The sequence below is a fragment of the Amphiura filiformis genome, chromosome 12 (genome assembly GCF_039555335.1).
Source record: "Amphiura filiformis chromosome 12, Afil_fr2py, whole genome shotgun sequence".
In the NCBI taxonomy this organism is placed as follows: domain Eukaryota; kingdom Metazoa; phylum Echinodermata; class Ophiuroidea; order Amphilepidida; family Amphiuridae; genus Amphiura; species Amphiura filiformis.
The window spans coordinates 13,361,012-13,386,292 of NC_092639.1; the positions used below are offsets into that span (position 1 = coordinate 13,361,012).

Below are 25,281 nucleotides of genomic sequence, written 5' to 3' on the forward strand. Positions count from 1 at the left end.
ATTGCACAGATCAGTGATTTGCAGATTTGGATAGGGACAGGGTGGATCGGCTCATCACTAAACTAGGGTTTTCTCATATTTAATAGCTTGTGGAAAGCTCTAGCCTGCATAAACTTTAAGCAAATATTGTCACCTCAATTTCATGGACATCAAGTTTGTAGTCAAATTTTCACAATCCTTGACAGGTTTTCTGTCCATGCCAAAAATCGTCACTGCCCCGCCCAAATGAAAAATAGTTATGTTTATTAGACTACATCAATCTTTTTTGGGTTGTTTCCTTGCACAAACTTATATTTACAGCAAATAAGCCAAATATCTTTACAATTTTGACATTATTAATATAAAGTTTATGTGGGCAGACTAACCAGACTATTAATAACAAATGCTTACAAAGGAGGTACAATAGATATGCATGCATGTACACATTAGATCTAGGCTTGTAACCATACCCGGAATGTCTAATAATTCACAGTATAAGGTTAGGTTAGCAAGTATGATTTAAATGTTATGATAGGGTAGTTTGTATTCATGATTATTAGCCTCTCTAATTAAGATTTTGTAATGTTTTTGTTACGATCCACTTTGGAATGCAGATGATGTGTAATGTAAACTTTTCCATCTTTAGGATGGAATGTTTCCAATCGGTTGCTCATCTTGACTGTAAAACTAAATATTTTTTATTGGGAATTGTATGACTTAAGTAGAATTGAGATGTATACTTAATGTTCCACAAGGTGCCATATCAGTTGAAAGAGGTCAGACAGATATGCCTTTATTGCTGTAGTGGTAACTTTAATGAAGCTAACAGCATCATGGTTAGGCAAGTGTATGCACCCTTAATGGACTGGCCCACTTCAAGAGAATAGGACTTATACCAAAAATTGCAATGTGGATTTGAAAGGAATGGATTTCCAAAATATCTGTAAATTCAGGTGTTCAGTTTGATCTTTGGAAAGTGTTCGATCACAACTAAGGGAAACATAAAACACTGTAAAATACCATGTATGTGTTTAATCGATAAGGGTGCAATATAATCATGCGTACAGTGTCAGTCTAAAAGCTATATCCACAACACATGCGTGGGATACATGTATGTATGGATGTCAATCTGTCCAGACATAATGTACAGGGTGTCCCAGAAAAACATTCCAACATACATTTTTTTTTCAATCAGAATATCTTACAAAGTTGTGAGCTTATTGAAATAATCGTTTTGGCTTATTAAAACTAACGATTAAATGTTTTTTTGCATACCAAGATATATTTGATCACCTTTTCTGAAATAGGAGAAAGGGAGGGTGCAGTGATGGTTCTGCTTTTTTGGACACCCTGTATATATTATGTATTCAGGTAACTCTAGTTCTGACATCGTAACCACTGCTTGCTAGCAACCTCCGGCACTGCTTCATTATTAATTGCAAAATTAGATGTGCAATCTTTAATATGGGGTATTTACTAATTTATGCATACTTGAGTTGGGTATTAACTAATTTAAATACATACATGAGGTATTCTGCATTCAGAATAGAGACATATTTTATTTTCAAATGTTTACAAGATCTGACTTTTCGGCTTGAATTTAAACTAAAATGTTTCCAAATCTGCATCCCATCACAGTTCTATGGTATGCTGTCCTGAGTGGGCTAGCACAGTTGAAATCCATACAGCCCCTATGGAAGACATGACCTTAATCTCCCACACAGGGGGTATGAATTTCAAATGGAGTTATCATTCAGGTCACCCATTTGAAATTCACACTCCCTATGTGGAAGATTAAGGTCATGTCTTCCATAGGGGGTGTATAGATTTCAACTGGGATAGCTCATTGTCATTTCCTCAGTAGAAAACCCTTGTGTTTGATGTGTACTTAATATAGGCACTAGGGCGTGTGTATTAAAAGCTTGGTAGATAGTAATTTCAGTGAGAGCTTATTATATTATATATGCCATTGTTATTGTTCTATAATCTATTTATGCCATCGTTGCATACGTTGCTGATGCAGCTTAGTCTATCATGGTCCACCTGCTGATCTGCGACTGGGAAGTGGGGAATGAAGGTAACATTGGCTTTTTCATTTCCAATGTGTTCTGCTTTTTGTCATCAAAACATCTGAAAGTGTAATTTCTATCTTATTGATACCCAGGAGGAATATGCTGGCCATTTCCAACTAAGTTTAGGATCTCATATTAAATTGATTGGTTTGATTGTACATCTTTTATAAATCAACAAAACTGTGTAAACTAAGCTAACTTAGCTTTCGAAAAATATAGCTATTTTTTTTATTAAAGTTTGAAAATATATTCATGTCTTCTTTCAAAGATTTCTAATAATTATGTGCAACATATTGTTTATGTTTATCTGTAGCAAGTTTATGGCAAGGTTCAACTTTGATTGCTTAACGTCCATACCAATCAAATTTTATTATTATTTTTTGGTTATAGGGTTGGGAGGTAACACAAAGTATTAGGCTGTCAGTAATATATTTTGCCCATGCCCACTCAATATTGATTTATTGCCCAAGACTATAAGTATGAGTTATTGGCTGGGTAACAAATATTACAGAAATTACACAGCAACCTTCCTGGCACTACTTCACTTAATTTCAACCTTTATTATTATCATTTTTCAAGATGATGTGTGTATTCAAAAACTGTACATGTGATGGACTTCACTTGAACCATTCTAGTTTGATCAATGGTATAAACAATTAAGAAATCAAGCAATAATGCATATCAAAATGTCATGTTCTATTTCAACAGAGCAGGTTCTTATGATGATCATAACGCATTTGTTTATTGAAGCGCTCATTACAATGGATCTTCGTCATAACCAAATGACAAGGAATTCTTATCTATGATCAAACTGCAGATTGGTTGCTTTATCTTGCAAAATGAGCATAATCAGGCTGAAAGATGTGTGTTTTATTTATTTATTTATTTATTTTCTTGTTGTCTTGATTGTATTTGCTTGCCTGCCTGGCTCTTTACCTGACCCTTGACCTCCAAGAGCTGATACACACCTTGTCAACCAATTGTAGCCATAATTATAAAGATTCAACTAAAATACCGATCAGATTTTGTTGTACGTTGTTGAAAAAAAAAATGCATGAATATAAAATATAAACTGTATGTGGAGTTTTAGTATGTTTTAGAAAACATTTCACCAGCTGTCAGACCCATAATGATTCATCCTAAAGTTTGATTTGATTATTTTTGGTTGAAAATCCTCTTTATTATGTATTTGAATGTACTGTATTTAATAGAGGTTAGGATGATTAGTGATTGCCAATCGTGCATAGAGTATGATTGAGAAGGTCTTAAAAATTACAAGGTATTTTTTTAAGAAAGTCAGTAGTTATGCGAGAATGAGAATTCTTTGAAATATGCCTATAATATTTAGTTAGGAAATACAAGGGTAGGGTTTGATATTGCACAATTTTAAAACCTTGTTTTCAAGATCATTGGGGTGGAAGCTATTACACAAAAGTGGTACCACATTGTGGGTAGTAAGCAACGTGTACTCATACCATCAGTGGTTCAAAAATGTACATGTATGATGGTTACACATAGATCCAATAGGGTTTTTTTTTTCTGTACTGTATATGCATGCGTATTCTAATATAGATTATTTCCTTTTACCCATGTAATATTCATAGTTAGGGATATGGGTGTTAAGAAGCATTGCTGCATTATAGTTTGTTGAAGCCCTTGCCCTGATTGTGCCGTGTACTGCAGTTGTACGTAGAGTAGTGAGGATTTAGCGTAGGTCTAAACCTACGCGTGCCTGTAGTTAGGAGTTTTGTAATTCCTCAAATAATTCACATTAAGCTGCTGCTACACTATTTTACCAAGCATGTTACATTATGTGTATGTGTACATTTCTCTAGTTTTTTTTATGTACAATGTCTACATTATTTTTCTCTATTTAAAAATGTTTAAAGTTTGATTTAATTCAATGTATTTTCTCTTATGATATTTTTAGAATTAGTTTACATTCCGATGTACCGTATTTATTCTTTTTACGGCGTTGAAGGATTATACATTCATTAGCTCAAACAGGTGCAAAAAACTTGTACATGGCCTTCATTTGTCACTAAAAGGCAGTTTAAGAATGCTTTGCATATAGGGCGACATGTCAACTGTAACCTAATGTTACCTATACCTGGGCATATGGTGGCATTAATTTGCAAATAAATGGGGGGGGGGGAGAGATAATACAGATTGCATAAGATGAATGACTCTGGGAAAGTCTAAACCATGCTCTCTTTTCAGTTCTTAAACATAGGGTTTTTAGGGTCCTAGTTTGAAGTCCAGGACTCTGAAAAAATCTTCTTTTTTTTTGGGTGTGACTTAGGTGAAGAAAGTTAAGTCGTTTCTATCATTTAATTATTGAATCCTCAAAATAGGTCAATTTGGTCAATCCCGTAAGATTTTGCGAAAGAAACCCCAAGTATGTTGCGCCGATGCACGTATTATTTGCGCAGTGATGGTGTGAGCATTGATTACAAAGGAGTCTGGAATTTCCAAAGTATATTGAGAGTTGACAACTTTTAAAATATCCCTGATCACAAGCTCATCATGGATCCTAAAAGAGAGGGATAACCACCTCTGCCCAATTCTATAGAAATAAAGACTAGAAGAGAGGAATAACCATTTTTGCCTTAATTCTATAAAAATATAGAATGGAGCTAATGTGATGGTTGTTTCACTCGCACATGTTGGTCTGCCATATTTGGCAGATATACTTCAACATGTAAATTTTCAGTCAACAAAATAAGCATAAAAATGAAATGGCATGGTCAAAATGTAATGTATTAGTACTAAGAAATTGATGAATTGATCAAAGCCAATTTTTTTGTAGATCTGTATAACATACAATGAATGCATAAATTATCACATGTTTAGCAACTTTAGCAAAAAATACAGCAGCACCTTAAATTTCGACATAAGGTTCTGGACTATGATGTTACTCCTAGTCTTAACATCATACTTGCATATCTTTGCATATTGGTAGTGAACAATTACAGGTGGTGAACAATTGCATGGTTTTGAGGATGACACTGATTTAGTGGCATCACTGATAGAGGTGAAACCAGCATAGCAACAAAGATAAAAACGCTGTTAGTTGTCCCTTTCTTTTAGGATCCGTGGAGTAATTCACCTTATAGGATTTGCTCAAATGATGAAGGAACCCCTTAGGCCAGCTTGGGTCAGGCAGTATTATTGATTTATTGTCAATTGATAGGTATTACCAATTTATCTCATTCACACAACATGCAAGGCATTTCTTACTGCAATCATCATCATTTCAACTCATTCATTTGTGTCCTTGACTCAATGTCAAAACTGAAGAAAAAAAAAAGCAGCAATAAAAATGTGATAGGACTTAGACAAACAGCATCAAGATTATTTCTCATATACATAATTTGTATCGTCCCTCAGAATTTAAAAGTAATAAACATCCTGTTACTTATTACAATTAGTATTTCCGAATTAACCATGAATAAAGTAAGATTTCACTTTGACGGATGGATGGCAATATTATTCATAATGTATAATTTGCTTGTAACTCTGCATGCCTTTGTTGTACTGCACTTTCATGTCATAGATGATTTGTGTGTTTAGAAATAGACCTTTTATACTGCAGCAAGGATCGTGAAATTTCAGGGGTATATTGCAGTTGAGTTGATGAAGGAAAACAACATGGTTGTCTTAACTTCCATCACATTTTCTTGTAATTGAGCTTTGGATGTACTTATGTCAGACATTTAAGCTTAGAGAAGTTCTATCAATCAGGGTGTTTAATAATTTATGATATAAAAATGGGTGCATCCGTAAGATCTAATTAAGCAATAGATATTCGACTCTGCATCAGCGTGATGTACCAATATGTAAAGCAACTTAGTATTTTCAGTCATAAATTAATGAAGGGTATTAAAGATTTCTGGCTGTAACCTAGCACTATAATGTAAATTATGTTTTGTGTCATTTATTTACTATATATAAAAGTCACCAGTACACTGAGCTCCTTGCCTGGGCCTCATGATTTAACTTATAAGCAGAAGGCACTGGCTAGCTAACCCGTATGAAATGATCTATGTCTATCTATCTATATCTATGTTGTTTTCTCCATCAATTACTGAACAATCATCGCATTGCAGGCTGGGCTGTCTTGACACATCATACCACTGGCCCCGTTGATCCATTAGGTAAGACCAACGCCGCAGGTGCGTGCACGCGCACTGTGTCTGTGTGCGCTACAATATGAGCATGTTGAATGCTGTTGATAGTACTGCATTGTCTCAGGGACCATCTCAAATTATCAGTTGTGTTTTCACTACCTGATTGATCAGTAGTTAGCTTAAGTGTGTATTTTAATGTAAACACCTGTTTTGATCTCGTTTTGATTTTTCGTAAATTGTGATAAAAAATTTGAAAGAACTAAGGAGGACTATGTATTTAAGTCATATTGTGGGAAGTTGAGAATTTTCCTTAATTTGTTGTATTTTTGTACCGTTTGATGGGTTCACAGCAGGAAGTCGTCTGTCTGTCTGTCTGTTAATTAGCGGCTGAGTGTATGATTACTTGTCGTACAATGTTAATGAGTTCACTTATGCAAAGTGCATGCTTAAATGCGAGTGCATGAGTATATATATGCACCATGTGTGGGTGAACTCTTGCATAGGTAATCATACACATGGCAGATTTAGCTATTGAGTTGTACTGGGTTGAATCCTGCCTGGCTTCAAATCAAGAATGGTAGCAAAATCATCTTTTTGCATGTACAGTGTTGGAACAGGAAACATATTTGTATATTGTTGTCAACCCAGGGGGAACCACTTTTATTCAACTTGTATATCATCCACATATATGCAACTGTTAATAAGTACCCGAAACCTAGTATTTTTCTTGTGTGAAATCGCACCCTAAACAAGTAATGTGTGCTTCTTTTCTTAAGTACTAACTATAAAAGCAGTTCCCAGTTTCCATTTCTTACAATATCCATTCAATACACTATTAAAACTTAGCCTAGACTCTATTTCTTGTGTATTTAAGTATTTATATGTGATGAAAATTAGTTGGTAAATCTATTATTTTATATTTTTTTACCGATTTTTCATAGTTCTGTTTTGTGCTTGTATGCAGATGATGTACAAGTTGAGACACAAATTACCCATCCCAAGGTGTTGTTTAAAATAGGAAGCACCACCAGAGCAGTTCTTCTGGGGTGGACCAAACCTGCCCGGTTATCAAATTAATCAGTGACAAGGTTATCTCTGAATTTGACAGGTGCTTATTGATGTTCTCATGTTATTGCGTCAATTAGCACCTGTCATATTCAGAGATAACCTTGTCACTGATTAATTTGATAACCAGGCAGGTTTGGTTCACCCCAGAAGAACTGATCTGCCTGGGCTTCCTCTTTAAGCTGTAATTTTAGTTCATTGTGTGGATAATTAGACTGTTTTACTCTTTATCAAAGCCAGACTGGGCATCATAATCACAATCATGCACATTATTAATTACATTGCTACATTTAAAAGATGGTTTTATGTAATTGCACAATCATTTCACTCTGCAAACTATTTACAAGTGTAGACCTTTTTGTTTACAGTTTTTTCAATCATTTTACAGGTGGCTATTCAGGGACTGCCTTTTGAGGAGAGCGAGAGCAATATTATTGCTCTCTACTGCTCTCCTTAAATCTGATATAGAAGAGTGATTTTTAGCTCTCCTTAGCTGACTATTCTCTACATTCTATTGTAAAATGCTCTTAACTGCTCTCCTTGAAGGTTCCAGAAGAGCTATATGCTCTCCTGCAAATTCCAAAAGACAGTCCCTGGCTATTCTGGTAGAAATCCATACACCCTCTATGGAAGACATTACCTTAATCTCCCACAAAGGGAGTGTAGATTTTAAACTCATATCCCCTGTGTGGAAATGTAAGACCATGTCTTTCATGTGGGTATATGTATTTTAATTGAATGGCCCATTGACATAAGCATAGAGAATAGCCTGATAACCTATGTATGAAATTACCTCTGGTATAAAGTCTTGAGATATCGGATGTTTTTGGAGTTGAATCAAGTTAATCATCATATAGTATCTCCATCTTCATATCATGAGTGTATGGCTTACCAATTTACTGAGTTATCTGTAGAATAGATCAAGGGAACTTTCTCTGCACTTTTTTCTTTAAAATGATTTGATACATTTCTCAGAGAAGGCGACACATGAAATGCACCATGTTTTTTTTTACAAAAGAATACTTCTGCATTTTTTCAAGCATGTGAATTTGATATATTTTTTGTTCTTTATGTTAGGAAAATTACTATCTTGGGGGAGTTTTTCTTTGCAAAAAAATGCAATGTTATGATTGGATAGAATTCTGTAAAGTATGCTGAGGCTTGTGGATCAACGTCTAGGTGTTGTACTTGTATGTAGGGCACGTTAAATCACTGCATTTTTTTTTGGGGGGGGAGGGGTTACCTCCAACTTGTTTATCATCAAAACAGTTTTTGTGTGCTGCAGAAAATGGTTGGATTCACTAGTGTAAACCAATAATAAACAATGTTGGACAAGAATAAGCTGCATTGACAAATGTTGAAAAGCTGTACCTTTGTCTGTGATTATATCATAATTTTGTATTTTAAGCAGAGAATCTCAGCACAAATCATGTGTATACGTATGCAGTTTTTAAAAGAGGGGGGAAACTAGTCGCTGTATGAGACCAATTCTAAGGAAATATGTTATCAATGAATCATCAAATTTCAGTGCAGATGTAATATTCACAAGTTATGTGTGTACATATGTATAGTCAATGTGATAGTGGTATACATTTAGATCATGTCATCGAACACTACACTTGAGGAGTTTGTGTGCAAAAGCAGATATACACCATTTTCAGGCCACCAATATCTGCTCTATAATGCTAGCTTTAAATTGGCATTCTACTTAAAAACAAATCTACGGTAAAATTGTGAAACTTTGATTTAATTAAAAAGTAGCATGTTTTCTTATTTGACCAGTTGTATTTTGCTAACCTCAAATTGATAAAAATGGATGTATTTGGTTTTGTATCACAACTCTTCACTTCTTTATGCTTTTTAAATTCTTGATGTACTGTATAGTGATAATATCTTCAGGGTTTTGTTTAACATTAATTGCAAGATTGGCATACATGTATGCAATGTCTTTCTCACTAGGTACTGTTCCATGAGAAGGTAGTGTAGCAGACATTCATCACATTATATACGATATAGAGTACCGCCCATAGCCTCATCAGGCATATCTTTTCAAGATTCCCGTTTTCAGACATTCAAAACCAAAAAAAGACACATTTTCCATTAGCTCTGTGTGAAAAATGTTCAGGTTTTAGTGATAATAACAATCTTGACGGCAGAGCTGCTGAAACCTTACACCTTCCCTACTGATTAACATTACAAAATGTTTATAACAGAAGTAACAGAAGACGGTATTGGCAGTGTTCTAAGGATTAGATTTTCACTCGTGAACACGGTATGTAAACATCAATATGATGTGATGTGGTAATAATTGGCACTCTTGAAGCGGATCAAATTGACATCAGTGGCGCATGTTAACCATTTGCGTGTGTGAATATCTAATCCTGTGTCTAGTGTTAAGAAAACCCTAAGGATGTAAACTTCTGAAATTTTTAAAGGTAAAATATTTCAGATGATTTGTAAAACTTGTTTTCTCTTTTGCTTTGCCTTATATTCCCTTCTGTATCATTTTTCTGTAAGATAAGACTTCAAAGAAATTGTTAGCATTGTAAATTTGTTGTTTCGTTTTAATACCATATAATAAGTGGATATAACTAAATTTACAAATCATGCAATATAGTTCCTCCGTAATTCTGCCTAAAATAATAACAGTTGATGACAAAATCACTTAGTGAGAACATGACAAGTAATTTGAAATGGTTAAGCTGTCACTGGCTTGATATAATGCACCTGTCATTTGAAACCCCTGGCCCCTGGGTATCCGGGTACTCATCCGGGGCATAGCGGGGGACTTGACCCAAGGAAAAAAAACACATCCCCACCAGCCGGGAATTTTTACTGGGCTAAGGCAGTGACTCGACCATGGCAATTTGGTCCGGGAACATCAGCCGGAATCTTGTTGTGGACTTCGTCAGGACTTCCGTGTGGTGTGGGGGCCAGGACTTGGTTGGAGACTCGCCATATGAAGAATACCTCGCCTTGCGAGGAAGTTGGCAAGGCCTAGTGGGGGATTTGTCAATTTTCAAAATTGAGTCCTCGTCAAGGTACCCGGGGGCTGGGGTGACAATTGATGGGTGCATAATCGCATTGTTGTGCATCAGTAGACGTACATTGTAGGACATAACCTCTCAGTACAGTACAAGGGAATCGCATCAGGCAAGTGTATTGATACTAACAGGTGTTTTTGTTATTGTTTTCTAGTTGCCCCAGATGCGATACACAATCATGTGAAGACTTACAGGGAAGTGAAGAATAACATGCATTATGTGGCACCAGAGTATGCAAGTAAGTGATGTATAGAAAAACCCTTGTATCCCTAAGTTAATTATCCAAAATTAGGGCTGTTGTCGACAAGGCCTTTGTCGACAATATTGTCGACAAATCAATTTTCCTGATTGTCGACAAGCATGGACTAATTGTCGACAAGGACCAGTCATTAAAATTATTAGAGATAAGCTTAAGATCAGCATTATTTACCAATGCAATAAATTCTAGTTATAAAAAAGTAATAATTGAGCATAAGATTACATTGATACGATGGATTAATATATTTCCATTTTGTAGTGGTAAGTTGCCGACATGATTTATATGTGTAGTTGACGGTAATATTTTGATGTAAACGGCGCATAACATGGTCTCTGAATTATTATGGACTTGATGTATTGCCTTATTGACAACTTGCCAATGTCGGATCTTGAGATTTGACGATTGTCGGCAATGAAAGTTCTACTCGACAACAGCCCTATTCAAAATATACTTGTTGGAATGGGCTTGTGATTCATATCACAGTTGAAGGTGAAATATTCATAGTAGCACCTTCTTGTGGAGACCCAATTTGTGGAGCTCATTACATTTTTTCATTTAATAGCTTGTTTCTGTTATAACTAGAATACCATTTATCAAGCCAACTAAGTATGTCGGTGGTTTTGCTATCCTTTATACTTGAAAGAGCTTCTGATGTTAAATCAAAGAAATTAGTTCCTATGAGAATCAAATCTGAATTGCCCCATGCCTAACACTATGGCAATTCTGTTATATTTCCGATATATCAGCGTTAAATAAATGTTTCACAATTGTAATGTGATCAGGCAAAATGCGTTGATGTCAGGAATATTAATTTTTGAGATACAGCCAGTAATAATAATTTTCAACTTCCTTTGTATTTAATATTCTGAGCAGCAGTAAAATGGCCATATCTCTAGAATCCAAGTCTAATTATGATGGGGGTTTTCGGCAAAATAAAGGTCTGAGAATGGCTCATGTAATGAAATTGAAAACTGAATTTTGATTTTGAGCGACATCAGACTCATGTAGCTTGATCGCATCACAATTTTAGCTGTTCTGAGAAGCCTATGGGTGCAAAATATTGTTATACAGTACCTTATCTCATTGTTGACGGACCAATTATATATGATGCCAAATCCATTTTTATCCTTATTCAGATTCCTTGGATCGAATGGAGCCTGGCGCAGACATCTACGCATTTGGTATATGTGCTCTTGAGATGAGTGTGGTCGAGATTCAAACGAACAGTGACACCAAGAAAAACATATCAAGAGAATCCATTGATAAAGCCATAAAGCAGCTAGAAATTCCAGAACAAAGGGTATGTATTGGAATTCAACATTTCTCCTGTAGTCCATTGAATTTCCTCAAGACAGTTGCGTCTGTGTGTGATATGCCTGTGATCAAAGGCAGTGTATCTGTAGGGCGCATTCTTTTCAAGAGCTGCAAGATTCCTTATAGTTGTTAACAGTCCTTCTTTTGGTTCAATCTGTGCACGAATCCAGTTGTTAGTGAACAAGTAGATAAGATTCAGAGGTAGCAGAGTACCACAGTGGCAGAGTACGTATACAGTCCAACCTTACTTATCTGGCCATAAGCCATAGAGCAGAGTGAGCAGACGACAGAACAGTTTGGTGGGAACATTGTCACCACTCAACCCCCAGTTGGAGTGAACGGAATAGGCCAATGTCAAGGATGGGCCAAACATAGGCCGGATATAGTGAAAAATCTGAATATGTGAATTATTTGTCATTCTGCATTGAATGCCCAAAGTGTCCACAAAGATTTATAGCAAGAAATTACTTCTTACGGAGTAATAACACTGTAATAATGGTATTTCAGTAACAACACAGTGGTTTACACAGCAAAGAATGCTTCAGAACATGAAAATAAGACCCATATAAAAGAGATCCCGATAAGGGGGTTATGCCTATTTGTATACTACCAATGTAAATTTTGTATGTTTCTTTCTTTCTATTTCAGGATTTTATCAACAAGTGCCTATGTGACCATAAGCATAGACCCTCAGCTAGAGAACTATTGTTGCATCGGTACCTGTTTGAAGTCCATTCCTTGAAACTACTATCAGCTCATTGCTGTGTCAAAAATGAGAGTAAGTTAGGCGTTAAATGGTTTATGGAATGATCTAGTGCCGTAGAGGTCAGCGACATTAAAACAACCTGTAAAGTGTGCTGAGGCTTGTGGATCAATGTCTAGGCATTATGCCTGTGTAGCACACTATAAATCACTGCGTGTTTTTTGCTAGTAAATAGGGGAATTGAAAGGTGCAAGCTCGTAGAAACAAGTTACCTGTCTCAGTGTGTTATGTGGTCTAAAACTTGTAGCAACACCGTAAATTTTGAAAATTTGCTCCACCTTCAACTTTTTTTAACATAAAATTATTGTGATCTATGGGTCTCTCCTGATTTATGATATGAGGGATTGAATCTTTGTTTTTGCAGACATATTAGCAGACCAGTTAGAAGAAATGAATGACAAGGAGGTTCAAGGAGAGTCTGTCATAGCAGAACTTACCCACATCAAATGGAAGTAAGTTAGCAATAGAAATCAAATATGTATATATATTAGTGTGTGAGCCTGGGGTGTTTGAGGCCTATTGACCTTGACCTATTTTGCTATATTACCTCCAACATCCAAGATGGTGCAATCCTATCCTTATTTGAATTGATTGATCAAAACGAACATTTTGACTCCTCTTTTGGCAAAATCGGAGTACCTTGATGTTTTTGAATCCTTGTGACTAGAGGAATACATTGGAATGGTTTTTAACACAATTTGAGCAACTTTGAAATTTGACCCTGTATAAGTTTGACCTTTTTATGCCAAAAGCTACTCCAGTTCAATTGCCATCAGGCATTTTGGTGTTGCCCATGATGTCAACTACCTATGGTAAAAGTGCAGCTTTATTATGGCTTTACCTATATCCTCCACAGCTGGGGTGGGTATTTCAAATGGAAGTTACTCAATTGTCTCTTCTATTCAAAACTCATACTCCCTCTGTGGAAGACTTTAGCCAAATCTTCCACAGGGGTAGTGTGGATTTCAACAGGAATAGCCCATGGCACTCTGGAAAGTCTACCCTGGTTGAGAGTGGTGAGCGCCAAGTGTAATCTTAATTCACCTTGGTCTGGGGCGGACATTTTATAAATGAATTTAGAAGAGCAGCAACGAAACCACTTGCATTACATTCCAGATGTTAAATCTATATCATATGCAAAATTTGAGGAAAAATGAACAAGTCTGTTTTATTTTATGGCCATTTGTCTGTAACTGGTCTTTACATGTAGCCCTATGGAGAGAGTGCCCGTTGAGGGCGCTATAACCCTCATTTTAGGAACAAAATGTGATTTTAAAAAAATGACCCGTGCAAATATTCTAAAATTGTCAGAGTATGTAGTATTAACATGTAGAAATATAATCAAGTAGTTGCCCTACCTGCTCTTCTCCGAAAAAATAAAAAGTCCTATACCTCAATGATAGTGAAACCTAGGTGTCTTACAAATGTTCTGGGTCGGCACAAGAAGTAGGGTCGGTGATGACAACCAAGCAACTTTTTTTTTGTTGCCTAATGAGAAGACTTGACAAGTGATACTGTTGTTGCATAACAGCTGACAGGTTGATAGAAAGTTGCTAGATAATTGAGCGTTCTTTGCCTTTTTGTTTGCAGATTTTCACAAGTACCAACACTGGAATTGGAGAAGTTCCTTGAAGAAGTCAAGTAAGTTAGTCATATCTAATGCTTGGCAAAATTGTAAATTATAACAACAATAATAATATGAGGATGACGGACGATGACAACGATACATTAATGTTGCCATTTATTATTTAAGGTAGTCTCCAGGCTTCATAAAAGTGTTAACTTCAACCTTTAAGACGTTGATTCACTAGTAATAACATTATTTTGACAATGTGCTACATTTCCTTTTGTGTGTATACTGCAATTGCAAGTTAGCATGGGTCTTCTTCTCATGATGCATACTATGAATACCTCTCGGGCAGAACAGGGTTGCCCAGTGCATACTTGCACTTTGTTCCTAAATGGGTCATTTTGGTACTAATTATAATAATTAATACTGGAGGTGCATTTGCTAAGGCTCAAAAAACAAGTTTGTTTTCTGTAGACTGTGCATTTCTTTTCTGGGACTCCTGGGAGCGATTTTTTTTTCAATTTTTGTTCATTTAAGAAATCCAGAAAACACAAGCAAAATGAAATAACTAAATATCCTATGAAATTTGATCTATAATTTTCCTAAAACTATCTATGTTTACATTTAGCCTACTCTGCACTGATTTGACAAGAAAGAGATTTTATATTCAGGTTTTCAGACCACCTACAGGAAACACTTTTTTAAAGCCTAATGCAATATAAACTGATATTTATTTAACCACTGTTTTTTCTTTTAAACTATAAATATCTTTAATATTACATTTGATTATACAATATTGATTAGATTTTTAAACTAATAATTAAATTTAAGTTTACTTGCTACTTTTTATTTTGTCTAACATTTTTGTCATTTTCTTGAATGAACATTAAATAGATAAAACATCAGTAATTGATTGCTTTTTTCTAGATTTCTTTATCCAAGATAAACTTTTCAATAACAGCATTTTAATAAATAATATCTGATTAACATGGTATATAGCTTGGATTAATATTAATATTCAACTAATAATTTTGTTGGTATGAGTCGGCATTCTGTAATGTGTCTTTGTGCACTTTTGAAATTATAATAATAGTAAAAAGCTTTTGATAAATAGTTGCAGTTTTTTTAGAGATGTAAATGGCAAGATACCAGGTATGTTGTATTATCCCTAACTCCCGAAGGGCTTTTTGGCTACTGGAAGGGAAAGAAGGGAAAAATAAAGAGAGAAAACAAACAAAGCAGTTGTTAGCTCTGAGTGGGATTCGAACCCAAGACCCCTCGCATGCCAAGCAATAGGCCGCCGACACTTAGCCACGGGTCTTATGCTGGCCGTGCCAGCGAAACCATGCCCATATATCACTTAGGGTGATTGCGTCATCACATCCCATCGGATGCACTCACGCACCGTGAAGTTGTTTGTAATGTTTTGTAGTACTCAGGGTGGTTAGGGTTAAAAGTACACCTAGCACCGAAAATAAGCACCATTGTTCGTAAGTCAATCGATAAAACAAAAATCTGAAATATACATTTTGTTATGGAAGATGTCTCTGTAAAATTTGACACCTCAAGTGGACAGGAAAGGTGTGCACATGCTATTTTGAAGTCAGTCTTTCTTGAAAAGGTGGCTTATTACTGCTATTTGAAGATTTGCGTTTCTTGTATGTTGGCTATGTTTTCTGGAAAAGAGTTCCAATTTCTAAATGTTCTTAGAAAAAATGAGTTCTTGTAGCAGTCTTTTGTAGCTGCAATTAATAAGTGCAATATTTAGATTTTTATAAATCATTACAGTAAGATCCATGTGCTGTTTTTCGCACTACATTATCTTCCAAAAGCTGCCTTGCGTTGCAGCACTGCCTTCAACTAATATTGTATTTTTCTTCCATTGCCATCATCCAGAACTGGAATCTATCCACTAACAGCATATGCCTTGCCACAAAAGAATACAGTGAAACCCAGACCTAAGTCCCCAGAGACGGCAGAGTCTGAGAAGAGTGAGACGCCGGAATTGAAAGAAATGGAGAATCGTAGGATTAGTTCTATGCAGTGTACACTGAAGAAGGTAGAGGAGAAGGAAGGCAAGGATAACATAGCGGTGAGTACTGGATAGAAGTGTAGAGCCGTGTTAAACTGGGCAAAACTTGTAGGCTTAAAAAGGTACAACGCGGACTAGACCTGTGCAAATACACTTTGATTAATACGATATATTGAATTTGCATGCATGGTGACCGAAATCGATCTGGCATTTATTGGCAAAGGCCAAAAATTGACTGATGTCTTTAAGCTTAAGCATTACGAAGGTGTATGTTGTGCTTGTTTTGCGTTACTGTTCCCGCTAAGCCTGTGCATGTCGCGAAATTGGTGCAGCGCTTTCAAGAACTGGCGCAAGGCCTCTATAGCAGAAACAGGAGAAATGTTTCCGGTTGTTGTTCACTTATATAAAATATGGACCATCATGATATCAAATTTCTATATCCAAAAGGATGGTGTAGGCATATTTCTATGTGAATTGCTCCTTCCATTAAAAATAATGACAAATCTGCCATGCATGCCGTCTGGCCCTTCATACGTTGGTCATTCATTCAAAGACATTCGCAAATATTTGCTCATTCAATGGCCGAGTTTTGCCATGATCCTCAAAGTTGTCAACAGAAGACATATTTTCTTTGTCCTGTCCCTGAGGTTCACAAAGCAAGAAAAGTAATATTGAAGCAGTGACATAGTCACTGCACCACTTTTACATAATAATTGCATTAGATAAGTAGTACTTGTGTTCTCACATGACTGTTATTTTGGGTTTTGTTCTCTTCAAATCAAAAGTTTGGGGTTTGCTCCACTTATGTACATGGCAAAAGTTACTACAAAATAGAACCAATCTTTTTTGCATAAAAATTAAAACAACAAAGAAAGTAGAACATATTTTGTGTGTGTTTTGTTTTGTAGCTGGAGCTACTATTACAGATGGAAGACAAAATGAATAGGCAATTAACATGTGAATTTGGAAGAGGTGAGTACATTGTACTGGGATTGCCCTGAGCACTACCTGCCAATCTAACATTGCATCTGATTGGTCAATTACATGATATCTTTACTCTAATCACCAATCAGAATGGAGCTTTGCAAATAATGCACCCCATTTTTTTTGCGTGGTGAAATTATTCTAACAATGTTGCCGATTGGTCCAATTGATAATGAAAACTTCTTTTTGGCAAATCGGCAGGTAGTTCTCATGGGGTTAAGGCACTAACAGTGATCCCAGTAAAATCATTAACAAATTGTAGGAATAGCAACGTTTGCACAGTATTTTTGTGGGACATGAGAGCACAGCACAATTGTGAATGTTTGAAATTCGCGATATAATACAAATTTTATGGCAAATTATTAAAAATGTATATTTAACAGTTTTTAAAGTAAACTTGATCTAATGATATGTACTTAAAGTGTATGTAACTGGGAGAAAAAGCTGTCCATTTGAAAATTTTGAATTTGTATTGAAGATATACATTTTTTCCCATATAAAGACCTAAAAATTTTCGGTCTTTTTGTCCCACAAAATACTGTGCAAACATTGCTATCCAATATCTGAAAAGTAAAGGATAAATTAAGATAATGACATTTTGTGATTTGGGAAAAAATGGCAAAAAGGAAGAATTAATGGTGGTGTTGATGAATATGAATGAAGCTCCGTTCAGTTGCATATGGACAAACTTTCGAAACTTGGACCAAAATGTGACATTTGATACCTATTTGGTTGTTTTCAGTCTTGTCACTTTCAGGGTATGTTAGCACACCCATTCTCTTTACAAAAGTGAAAACAAAAATCATAATTTTTTTTTGATAACGTATTAGATTTGGAGTTTTGTACACTTGGTTTCATAGACGAATAGCAGTCCCTTGCTCAAATTGATGTGAGTGCCCTGATAATGAGAGACATACACGGAGCTTTGTGTTCCCTTCAAGCGCGCCGATCTGCGCCGATCAAACATAATCAGTCAATCAGATTATCGATTGATATGATTATCAGACGATTGAATCAGCCAATCAGAACCCAACTTCTGTGTTTACACTGTGCACGCTCTCAAAATGTAAAGAACTGCCGTTATTCTCTGCCAAAAACTGTAGTATGGTATGCATTTATATAATTATGTATGTATGAAAGTGTTATTGCAAACTTCAATGAATTGTTATCATTATTTTGTTGCAGAAGAAAGTCCAGAATCTTTAGCTGAAGAACTAGTAGACTTTGGTTTTATCCATGCTGTAAGTATAATGCTCTGATAAGTGATACAAATAATAACTGCTTGCTCATGAGGGAAATAGTTATATAATATTGAATGGCTTTGAGTGTGATACAAGAATATTTTTCTATCGAGTGCAATATATTCTTGTATCACACAAAAATAAGCCATTCAATATTATTATTATTATTATTTATATCAGGCTTTTGCCATGCGGTAAAATGAACATTTAAGCTTATAACCTAGCCACCGGGTTTAACCAATGTGTATTGTATTTAAGCTTACCTTTTGACCTTCTCAGTTCTCAGCTCTTTACTCTCCAAAGACAATTTCGGAATAATTATATATAGGTTTATTTGTAGATGTGGATTATATTTCCTAGGTTATCATCATCCAGAACTGCCGCTTAATTAAGTTTGTGATTTTACTTGTTTATACAGTACTGAAATCTCCTGTGAGCCGCTTCGATGTCTGTAGTGTATTGTTGTGCTGTTGTATCATGACGCGTGTTGGTGCCGTCACCATGGTTACGCGCGACGCGTCCGCGATAGGCGTACAATATTCAACAAATATTGTATTGCATCCGGGTATTTTGAAAATATTGTACAATATACAGTTTTATTGTATCGCTCAAAAGCCTGATATAAATAATAATGCAGAATATTTCCCAAAGGTGAACTTAAGACAATAGGCCTACTTTTTTCCTGAGACGAAGTTGAGGGGGAAAAATAGTAAGCCCACATTCTCCAGGGGAAATTTTTGCAGCATTTTCTAAATAAACAGCAGTCAATATTTGTTTTATCTAATGTATATGAAAATATTCACTGTCACCTTAAAAGGTAAGTAACATGAACAAGGGACCAAATGATCTGATCACAGAGTTTGATTTACTGAGGTTGCGCTACTGAGCAGGGCAAAAAGTTGCCATAATAAGTATTGACTGTATGTTATCATCACTGGTCATTAGTCACTTTTTATGGGAACTTTTTGCCTTGTCGCGCAAAATATCGGTGAGACCGGGAAGTAGTCAGAATATTTTATGGCATGAAATTTAGTATCTATTAGGCAAAAAAAAAAAAGTTTGTCTCAAAGCTCACGAGAAATTTAAAAACAAATGCGAAATGCGATTTAAAAAAAAAAAAATTTATAGTTTTTTTCAGAAAAAAGTCTGATTTTCGCCGATTTTTTCTGGAAAAACCTAATGTTTTTTTGAAATAAAAAAATTTCCGTGATTTCTTTTTTGTCAAATCGTGCGATTTTACAAATGCTTGCAGCAAGCTTTGAGACAAACCTTTTTTTTTTGCCTTATAGATACTGAATGTGATGTATAATACATCACATGAAAAAGATACTTTCATGTGTAATTCTTCTTTCTCCTGTATATTGATATGTTAAGAATAACGATTAAGCAACATTAATTTGATCTCGTGCGCTAGTTTGTAAGGCTAAAAAAAAGTCCATGTCAGCTGAAACAGCATATTCATTTTTTATTTTTTCAAAAAGTTTTTTTTTAGTTTTTTGCCGTAAAATCGTGAAATTTTGAGACAAATTTGGAAGAAAAGTTACTTGATTCGATACACTCATTGTTTAGGTATAAAACAATTGATGTTTGTACTTCAATTGTTTTTAAAAAAAAGCGCAGTGATCTATAGTGCGCTACGCACAGGCACAACGCCTAGACGTTGATCCACAAGCATCAGCACACTTTACTTTAAATCACCACAATTTCATACTGTGTACTTTTGAACACTCGAAAATGACATCTTAGTTCATAATTTTGTTTAAAAGAATCTAAAAAAACAAACAAAAATTTAAAAAAAAAACCTCATTCCGCATTCGTTTTTGAAACTGCCATGGGCTTTGAGACATAGCATTATTTTGTTTTAGCCTAATGTTTGAATGTTTCCATGTTCCAGTGTATGATGCGTAAGCCTCTTCCCCAGTTTTATATTTTCATGTGTTATGTAATATGCTTTGTATATCAGCAAAGGGAGCACGGTTTCTCAAATAGTTCACATTTTTGTATGTTACAGAACGACAAAGGGAAGATTACCAACATCATCAATGAGAAACTTGTGGCAATTGACATTCTAAACAGTACCAATCAGATCACAGTGGCCTCATAGCACAGGGAGAGACTCCATCAAGATATCATCACAATGTGTTATTTGAACACTTGATTACAATGTACAGGGTTGGAAATATATAGGAGCATTGTTTGATTTCTGTAAACAGCCAGGTTCCTCTTATAATGCCAAGATACGTAATACAGGGATTGCCACAGTTTTTCTCTCTGACCAACAGCGGGGTGACCATGTGACGTCAAAAATGCAGCATTCATAAGTACAATTAAAAAGCGAGCTGTTGGAAACTGCTTTTCCACAAAATAACCTGAAGAGTAAAAGTTTCAAGGGCTAGAGATTCTGATCCTAGCCAGATCTGTATCAAAAATCCCTAAGTGAAAAAGCATCAGCAGTTTTTAAAGGGTACTTCCACTGAATCTGGGAAACATACCACTTCTGAAGCAAAATGATTTTGTGTAAATACATCCAATACTAGGTGCCTGACCAGGTAAGTGGCCATTCAAAGGGGCATCTTCACTTGGAGAACACTGGTCGACTTTGAGCAAGAAGTTGAAATAAAATTCCTGACCAGTTAGCTGCCCATTTTGAAGTATGCATGGTCCATTACTGTGATATGTGGCAATCCTGTGTGTAACAGTGCCCAGTTATTCTTAGTAATGAACAGCATTGGCACAGTTTGGTGTATCTCTAGATTCCCATGTAATTGGGTATACACATTGGCAATAGATAAGGTTTGTGACAATGATCCTCAGAGGTACCTATGTAGGAATCTGGCTGTGTATAATGCCTGTGATTTTGTTTTCTATCAGAGAAGATTTTAAATCCTTCCCATAATGCAATCTGAACTAATATTAATGAGACCTGGATGTTATCATGTTAAAACCTACCCAACAGATTCAAAAAAGTAAATTTCATGAAATAAATAAGCAAAAGACACACTAAATATCACAGATTGTAATATTTAGTATATATATTAGATGGATATGTTGATTGGCGGTCAGGTGATACGAACGAGTCATTCATACAGATGTTTGAAAATGAAAAAGTTAACAAACTACTGTAAAAATTTGTTCTTGTCCGAGCAACTCCTTAATGGGCTCATATGCTTATTAACACTTTTTTACGGTATTACTTAATAGAATCTGTAGAAAACCAAATGATTTGATCTTTTGGCTATTGCAATTTCTCAAAGGGTATGGGAAGGAATTAGAATCTTCTATGGTTTTGTGTGATAATAGTAACATTTTATGTCAATAACAAAAGGCATTATGAGACAGGTCATTATGTAATCTTGATATATCTCTGATATGTTGCCAATGATTTATAGGATGGAAAAACATTCCTTTTTTTTATTAACCCGCCGTATTCATTTTCGTAACTATAAGTCCCATGTACTGATAATTTAGTGGTACACTAAACAGCTTCCCAGTCACTATAAAGGCAGATCTGTATCTGCGAGTCTTTATAATGGGCTACCGTAAAGATTCACCTAATGGCGCACTTGGGCTGCCTTGGGGTAAATTTCATGTGCAAAAAGAGAGCCCCCTCCTCTGAAATCCAAACAAGAATTAAGGTTCAGTGTCTTTGCTTGCTGGTGGGAATTTTGCGGGATGGCACTTTTAGGTTGCACCTTAAATTCCACTTATGTTAAGGGAACCCATACCGCCATTATAATGAAAGATAGAGATAAAAAGAATATATCGCGTCTGACCTCAGGGCAAATGTGCGCCGTGATTGGTTGCCAACCTGCGCAGCAAGGCATTTTCCGTCTAGTTGTCAGAATTTCAGACGCGAACTAGTCTTTTTATCTCTGTCTTTCATTATAGGCAAATCTTTACGGTATTCCAGTTGAAAACCATACACCCCCTATGGAAGGTATGTCCTTAATCTTCCACACAGGGAGTGTGAATTTCAAACAGGGTAACCTGAATGGTTTGAAATCTACACTCCTTGTGTGGGAGGTGAAGGTCATGTCTTCCATAGGGGGTGGATTGATTTCAAGTGGAATAGCCCAGTTATGTGACCAGTCCCATCAAAAGGTGACCTTTGAATCAAATCAAATTTGAGAGAATACATTCATGTTAAGAATTTTATCAGCTTTATTTGAGGCAGCACTTTTCGAAATTGATTGAGGCATTCAGATTATATAAGTTAAAATAATATATTTTTATCTTAACTTTTTCATGCATTGTTTCATCCATATCTTGCAAAGCAGTTTGCCACAAATTTCACCTTTTGATTTGACCGGTCACATTAATATTTATTTCATATAGGGCCTACTATAATAAAATGCAGAATTAAATAGACTAGTTTACGTCTGATGTTATCTGTCAATCAAACTCGTGCACGGTTTGTTGTGTTGTGATGATGAGTTGCTGAACGCGGCGGTAAAACAGGGTGCCTTATGGTTAATTTAGCACCTTCAAATATACAAACAGTCTCAAAAGTAGGTCTTCATAGTAGGAAACTTTCTTTCCTGAAGGCACCATGTCAGTAAAGCTGGTTTCATACTTTCTGCCGCTTGCCGCTGAGCGGCATGACGCTTCATCATGCCACCTGTACTTTTCTGCAAGCGAAGCGGCACACCGCTAAGCGGCAGCGGCATGACTCTGAAAGCTACTCTTGCCGCTCAGCACCGCTCCAAAATCGTATTTTGTTCTCATACGTCAGAGCGGCACCGCTCCAAGTTGACTTGAATTCAACTCCCAGCGGTGCTGCCGCCGCGGCAAAGCGGTGGAGTGATCGATATATCGGCTTGCCGCTGGTCACCGCTAGCGTTTTTAGTGAGATTGTGCAGTGAAGTAAAATCATCTTCAGAGCGGCAAGCGGCAGGAAAGTATGAAACCAGCATCATGCCTAAAAAAGCTGCTTTCTGCCTTGTAAAAGTACGTAATTTCTCACCATTTTCTGCACTTCCTTTTCTGCGATCGGTGCCAGATGAATAGACCTTCCTTTCATGTGTTACTAACCAATCGAGGGTCGTAGGGAGTTTGATTGACAGTGAGATCAGATGCAAACTAGTCTTTTTAATTCTATCTTTAATTATACCAAGTCAAGTTGTATTTTACAAAAATCTTCAGCTTGTTCTTCATAAAGCGTGAATTTAAAATCGTTGATTCACAATGATGTTAAGGCACCATGTCTAATTTGGTCCTATAGCGCTATTGGTATTTATTTTGGTATTTTATTTGGGTATTTATAACATCACAAGGATGTTAGACAAAGATTCATTGGTACCTAACTGGGCACCAATAGCGCTATAGGACCAATTTGGACATGGTGCCTAAAACCAAAGTGAGAAAAACATCTCAATTTGAAAGATAATGTAAGAATATTTAAGTTGTTACAAGTTGTTAATTTTTTTGAATTCATATGAATCTGCTGTATAGAATTTACTGTAATTTTATTTGCCATTAAGGGGGTACTACACCTCGATAAATTTGTGTCTATTTTTGCATTTTTCTCAAAAACTAATAACACACTGGTAACAAAATTTATGCATATTATAGGGGCAAGGAATCCAATTACTGCACTGGAATTTCAGTGATCCAAGACAAGCGGTTTGTTATTTATTATAAGAAATAAGGTACCGCTAAGATGTACCTCATTTTCTATCATATATACTGAACCGCTTGTCTTGAGTCACTGAAATTTCAGTGTAGTAATTGGATTCCTTGCCCCAATAATATACATAACATTTGTTACCAGTGTGTTATTATTTTTTGAGAAAATGCAAAAATAGTCACAAATTTACCACAGGGGTGTAGTACCCCCTTAATCTGAATAGTCTCCCTTAATTTTCTTTTTACCTTTTGTCGGCATACTTGCGTCCTGATAATTTGTTTTGTTTTTGTCTTTTCGTGACCTCGTTCTCATTATTAATGTTTAGGTCACAAGAACTAATACAGTATTGTACATATTACCGGCGATATATGTAAAAAGGAAATGCCATTACATTTGTATGTCTTCCTCCTAAAATGTACAGTTTGTAAAAAAATGCATAGGAACTAGAATCAAGATAGACTTACTATTAACTTGTGTGTATAGAATAACCGCATTAAGAGTTGGCTTTTGCACTTTGGCATCAAACAGCGGTTTGGTTCATTTCTTTGATAATTTGCCTCATTAAAAAACTAACATTTCAAAATTTATTTGGTCGTCAGCAAAGGTGCTATCAAGCAAGTGTAAGTACACAATAGAAAGCTGTCTATCAAATGCAGAATTTAACAAAAGGAATTATTAATTAGGTGAAATATATTCGATCTTTCGGAATGGAGATGTTTCAGGCATCCAAACACTTAAATGGGCCCCACGTAGCAAGTTTGGAATCTAACAATAGGAATGACATCATCTGGAGCAAAAACTATTCTTATGCAATTGTAAAGGATTTGAACCAAGGCAATGTATTTATTGTGCTTAAAATTAGTCCGGTTGAAATCCATACACCCGCTATGGAAGGCATGACCTTAATCTCCCACACAGGTTATGTAGATTTCAAACAGAGTTGCCCATTCAGGTAACCCCATTTGAAAGTCATACACCCTGTTTGGGAGATTAATTTCATGTCGTCCATTGGGGGTGTATGGATTTCATCTGGAATAGCCCAATGCATGCATTGCAGTCATTGAAGGTAATCAAGAAAGCAACGAAAAGTACTGAAATCTTCAGTCTAAAGAAAAATATGTAGATGGATATGTGTATAGCAATTTTATAAGCAGAAGTAATTACAGAATTTATATGAATTGTTTGTATTTACAGAAATGGAA

At 35.8% G+C, this 25,281-nt stretch overlaps 1 protein-coding gene across 2 annotated transcripts in view; it reads left to right on the plus strand.

Moving 5' to 3' along the window:
• The window catches only part of LOC140165818 (nuclear receptor-binding protein-like), a 33,701-nt gene extending 11,209 nt beyond the window's left edge, over window positions 1–22,492 (plus strand). Inside the window, exons 6-15 of one of the 2 annotated variants that reach the window (XM_072189140.1) lie at window positions 6,161–6,208; window positions 10,445–10,528; window positions 11,686–11,849; window positions 12,512–12,641; window positions 12,991–13,078; window positions 14,217–14,267; window positions 16,093–16,288; window positions 17,137–17,200; window positions 18,398–18,453; window positions 20,465–22,492. In XM_072189140.1, coding sequence (XP_072045241.1) covers window positions 6,161–6,208; window positions 10,445–10,528; window positions 11,686–11,849; window positions 12,512–12,641; window positions 12,991–13,078; window positions 14,217–14,267; window positions 16,093–16,288; window positions 17,137–17,200; window positions 18,398–18,453; window positions 20,465–20,557 — 974 coding nt within the window. In that variant the 3' untranslated portion in view covers window positions 20,558–22,492. The remainder of the gene's footprint in view (window positions 1–6,160; window positions 6,209–10,444; window positions 10,529–11,685; window positions 11,850–12,511; window positions 12,642–12,990; window positions 13,079–14,216; window positions 14,268–16,092; window positions 16,289–17,136; window positions 17,201–18,397; window positions 18,454–20,464) is intronic. The other variant, XM_072189141.1, reaches the window with a different exon arrangement.
• The last annotated feature ends 2,789 nt before the right edge of the window (window positions 22,493–25,281 follow it).